Source organism: Diceros bicornis, chromosome 30 (genome assembly GCF_020826845.1).
Source record: "Diceros bicornis minor isolate mBicDic1 chromosome 30, mDicBic1.mat.cur, whole genome shotgun sequence".
Taxonomy (NCBI): Eukaryota; Metazoa; Chordata; class Mammalia; order Perissodactyla; family Rhinocerotidae; genus Diceros; species Diceros bicornis.
Window position 1 is genome coordinate 7,969,717 of NC_080769.1, and position 4,766 is coordinate 7,974,482.

General features: G+C 61.2%; 1 protein-coding gene across 4 annotated transcripts; it reads left to right on the forward strand.

The window, feature by feature from the left end:
• Positions 1-388: 388 nt before the first annotated feature.
• Positions 389-4,130, forward strand: ACP5 (acid phosphatase 5, tartrate resistant). Of its 4 annotated transcripts, none has more exons than XM_058525951.1 (6): positions 389-803; positions 1,859-1,945; positions 2,211-2,471; positions 2,659-2,786; positions 2,881-3,226; positions 3,618-4,130. In XM_058525951.1, exons 3-6 carry the CDS (start codon positions 2,211-2,213, stop codon positions 3,888-3,890), a joined length of 1,008 nt encoding a protein of 335 aa, XP_058381934.1. In that variant the 5' UTR covers positions 389-803; positions 1,859-1,945; the 3' UTR covers positions 3,891-4,130. The 4 variants fall into 4 exon arrangements, with proteins under 4 accessions (XP_058381934.1, XP_058381935.1, XP_058381937.1 ...); XM_058525952.1 differs by having other exon boundaries at positions 389-620; XM_058525954.1 differs by having other exon boundaries at positions 419-461.
• The last annotated feature ends 636 nt before the right edge of the window (positions 4,131-4,766 follow it).

A 4,766-nucleotide genomic window follows, 5' to 3' on the forward strand; every position in this document is an offset into this window, starting at 1 on the left:
TCTCATCTTTAGCCTGCCTTACAGGTTGTTGGGAAGAAACCCACAGAGGTAAGGGGCCCTTCTCATGAGATTATGTGGAGGCACCTGATGTTAATGAGACATCGTTAGGATGTCAGCCTGGATCATTTGGTTAAGGCGATGTCTGCCAGGTGTCTCCCCGGTCAAGTTCTTATCTTTTGCTTTTCCATACTTGATTCTCTGGATGAGAGTCACTAACTCAAATTTTGAGTCTGGCCCACACTCAAAAGGAGTGGGGGAGGGGTTGAGCCTGAGCTCCTGGAGGGACGTTTCAATTTATATTATTTAGAATTCTTTCTAAGGAAGATTTGACTCTTCTGCCTTCACATCCATTTCAAAGAGCAGGAAACTGAGGTTGAACACAAGACTTCCTCTCTAGATGGTGGCCCGGCCCAGGGGGAGGCTGCACCCAGAGCTGCGATCTGGGGCTGTGGGCGCCCCAGGTGTGCAGGCAGGTGGCGTGGGGAGAAAGGGGGAGGAGATCGGGACCCCAAGCCGCCCTCTGGGGTGCGTCACCCCATTTCACAGATGCGCTGCCTGCGCCCCGGAGGCGTGGCGTCCGGTGGCCGGGCAAGGTTCCGGGGCGCAGCCGGCAGGGCCAGGTAGGAAGTGCGGGGGCCGGGAGGCCGAGGCGCCCGCCCTCCCCACCGGGCATCACCTGGGCCGGCCCCGGGACCACGGGCAGGGGGGCCGGGCTGCGCCTCCTTAAAGCCGGGGCGGCCTGACGGTGAGCGCCCCGCGCCTCTGCGGCTCGGCTCCCGGGACCCCCGCCTCGCTGACGGCAGGTGAGACCAGTGTCCCCGGGGGGAGGGGTCTCCGCCCGCCCTCGTGACCCACTTCCTGTTTGTCCCAGCTGCGGGGACGGGAGGGACAAACAGCCAGCCCGCGCTGGGTGGCCCGGGGCAGGTCACTGCACCTCGCTGAGCCTGTGACCTTGGCGTTGAATGAAGGGACCCCCTGCATTCTCCCAAGGGACTGTAGGGACCTGTCGTGAGTGTGCAGGGTGGGAGGAGGGACGCAGGGAGGTGAGGGGCAGGTCACACAGGCAACAAGCGCAGGGGCCCCACTGCCCCAGTGCCTGCACGCCCCATCGGGGGCTGCGGTGACTTGGGGGGCCTGTGGGGAGCTGCTGAGGGTGTGAGAGTCCAAAGTCGATGGTCACATGGCGTGTCACCAGCTGCCTCCTGCCCAGTTCCTCCTGCAGGGATGGGGGTGGGGAGGAGGGGAAGGTGTGGGTAGCACTTCCCGGAAAAGGGAGACCCTGCTGTCTGGGGGAGGGGGGTGAGCCCAGGACACGCACTCCAATGTTGTCAAACACACCTCACGTTCGTTGGAAACACAACACAGACACACAGTTCGGCTCAGGCACAACACAGGGCCGCACACATCGTGGCCCCGCGCAGTTCCACTTGAGATCTCAGGCCCACGTCACAGGCCCGCCACCCAGGCCCGGCTGCCAGCTCAGTGTACACATCACAGGGACACAGGACTCCAGGCCCACAGGAGACAGTGACCCAGGCAGGCACGCTCGGCTACACACAGGAAACAGCTCAGACACACCCAGACACAGGCAGAGAAACATGGACACACACGGCGCGTGGGCTGGGGCGCCCAGATGTGGCCACACAGCCAGCACTCAGATAATGGGGCGCCTTGGGCCCATGACACAAACAAGCTGAATCAGGCAGACACAGAGGCTGCGCTCATGGGCCAGACCCCCACCCCGAATCTCGTGTCCAGCGCTGGGGAACTCCAAGCTCACATGACCCAAGGGGAGGGCTTCTGGAACAGTCTGCGGAGAAACTGCATCATCCTCACTAATGATCCATTTCCGCCCCAGGGAATAAAGGCTGGGTGACCGGCCAGTCGTGCCTGAGCTCACCTGTCTCTCTGAGCCCCCTGTGAACTGGCTGGTGCCTCTCCCAGGGTGAGTGCTGGGCCGCCATGAGGGAGGATGGAATGGGAGACTGTGGCCACTCTTCCGGGCCCCTGGCTGGACCCCGCCCACCCACTGACCCTGCCAGCCCTTGCCCTGAAGTCCTGGGAACTGGGGCACCACCAAGGGGTTCCCGCGGGGCCAGCTCTGCAGGGAGTGGCTCCTCCTCTCTCAGAGCAAGTCAAGTGGGGGTCTCCAGGGCCTGCTGCCCGCGTCTCAGCCCTGGGCCCCCAGATGCTCATCTCTCCCCTCCCAGATGGACACATGCACGGTGCTGCTCATCCTCCAAGCCTCGCTGGTGCTCTCCCTGGCTGACGGGGCCGCCCCCGTCCTGCGCTTTGTGGCCGTGGGGGACTGGGGCGGAGTTCCCAACCCCCCATTCTACACAGCCCGGGAAACGGCCACTGCCAAGGAGATTGCCAGGACCGTGCAGGTCCTGGGCACAGACTTCATCCTGTCTCTGGGGGACAATTTCTACTACGAAGGCGTGAAGAGTGCTGATGACAAGAGGTTCCAGGTGTGCGCCCCTGGAGTAGGGGGGCATGTGGAGGTCAGACGACCTCTTGACTCTGGAGAGGGCAGAGGGAAGTTGACACTGTGGGCACCTAGAGCATTCAGTGTCTCCCTAGTCCCCTGACTTGGTGGGAGAGTCCCAGGGGAGCTGCTTGACGCTGGGGTGGGGGTGCCCTTGCTGTCTGCTGCAGGAGACCTTCGAGGATGTCTTCTCGGCCGCGTCCCTCCGGAACGTGCCCTGGTACGTGCTGGCTGGCAACCACGACCACCTGGGGAACGTCTCAGCGCAGATCGCCTACTCCAGCATCTCCAAGCGCTGGTAAGCCTGCCCCCCGCCCCTTCCCATCCCCCAAGCCTCGCCCAAGTGGACACAGAGGCCCAAGCCGTGCGCCCACCGCCCTCTCCCCCCACAGGAACTTCCCCAGCCCTTTCTACCGCCTGCGTTTCAAGGTCCCGCGGTCCAACGCGTCCGTGGCTATCTTCATGCTGGACACAGTGACGCTGTGCGGCAACTCGGACGACTTCAGCAGCCAGCAGCCCGAGAGGCCCCGGGACGCGGCGGTGGCCCGCACGCAGCTGTCCTGGCTCAAGAAGCAGCTGGCGGCCGCCAAGGAGGACTACGTGCTGGTGGCTGGCCACTACCCCATATGGTCCATCGCCGAGCACGGGCCCACCCGCTGCCTCGTCAAGCAGCTACTGCCGCTGCTGGCGCAGCACAAGGTCACCGCCTACCTGTGCGGCCACGACCACAACCTGCAGGTGAGCGGCCCGTGGGTGCTGCGGGGAGCCAGGTCAGGCTGCCCCGCCCCGCCAGAGTGCCACACGGCACATGGGGTTCCCCTGCTGTTTGCGGGTCTCCTGGACGGCACTCTCCCTCAAGCTCGATGCTCTAACTGGGAAAAATTTCCCCCAAAGCCATCATAATAGCTACCCATTGCCCATGGCTTCCCCAGGGCTCGCCTGTGAAGTAGGATCAACCCATTCCTCCAGGTGAGGAAACTGAGGCCCCGGGCAGGTGATGTTGCTTGCCCAGGGTGACTCTGGGGTTGGGGACAGACCTGACCCGGGACTCGAGACAGGGGGGCGCCACGCCCGTGGTCCACCGCACTGAGGGGCCGGGGTCCACTGACCCTGCTGCTTCCGCCCACAGTACCTTCAGGACGAGAACGGCATAGGCTTCGTGCTAAGCGGGGCTGGGAACTTCATGGACCCCTCGAAGAAACACATGCACAAGGTCCCCAACGGCTACCTGCGCTTCCACCACGGGGACAGTAACTCAATGGGCGGCTTTGCCTACGTAGAGATCAGCCCCAAAGAGATGAGCATCACTTACATCCAAGCCTCGGGCAAGTCCCTCTTCAAGACCAGGCTGCCAAGGAGAGCCAGGCATGCGCGCCCGCGAGGGCTCCACCCTCGGGCCTGAGGTGGACGGGCCTCCCTGCCAGCGGGTGGGCAGGCTTTCTCAGGGGCCGCGTGGCCCTTGTGGCAAGGATGCCCACGGATGTGAAAGAAGCATGGACACCGGCCAGAGTGCCATGCCCTGTGGTGCGGCTCGCCCAGCCTGACTTCTGGGCAACGGGGGGTAGGAAGGGAAAACTTGCTCCTGGATCAAGCATCTTTCTGTCGTGGCCGAATATTCAATAAAAGAATAGTTGCAAAGGCTGCACGTGTGTCATCATGTCCCTTCCCTCACCTCACTGGCCAGTTGTATCACCTGGGTTTGAGGGTGTCGGGGCCCCCCCACCCTGTGCCTCCATTTCTTAGCCGCATCCACAATCAACTGGCCTCATACGTGGATGAGATTTTAAGTGCAAACCACGCAGAAGGAAGGTACTGCATTAAGCAAGCGTTCCTCCCCCAGGCCTGCCTCCCTAGGGGCATCCACCATCATCCTTGTCTTTCCTTCCCCAAACCATGCCTCCATAATAAGAACATCCCCCTTTTTGTACACAAAGCAACATGATACACACACAGTTCTGCACATGTCCTTTCTACTCAACCACAATGCTTTCTACTTCACCACAACTGGACTGTTCATAACAGAACATTCATTTTTGTTCATTTCAACATGGCATCGGGGATGTATTCATAGGGCTTGAAAATCTAAAGTTTATAGAAAGCGGAACTCTCTCATCCCCCTCCGTGTCCTGCCCTCCCCCTCTCTGAAAAAAAAGAACATCTTCTAAATGCTTCGTGTTTCCTTCCAGCATTTCTCTACACAAGTGAAATTTTTGTTTTTTTCCAAGCAACTTGATTGAGGTGGAGTTGACACATTTTCAGGGTGCAGGGCGGTAAATTC

Coding starts and splice junctions, on each gene's coding strand:
- ACP5 (XM_058525951.1), top strand. CDS start 2,211: ATGGACACATGCACGGTGCTGCTCATCCTCCAAGCCTCGCTGGTGCTC. Junction 2,472..2,658: donor CTGATGACAAGAGGTTCCAG/GTGTGCGCCCCT, acceptor TGTCTGCTGCAG/GAGACCTTCGAGGATGTCTT. Junction 2,787..2,880: donor TCCAGCATCTCCAAGCGCTG/GTAAGCCTGCCC, acceptor CTCCCCCCACAG/GAACTTCCCCAGCCCTTTCT.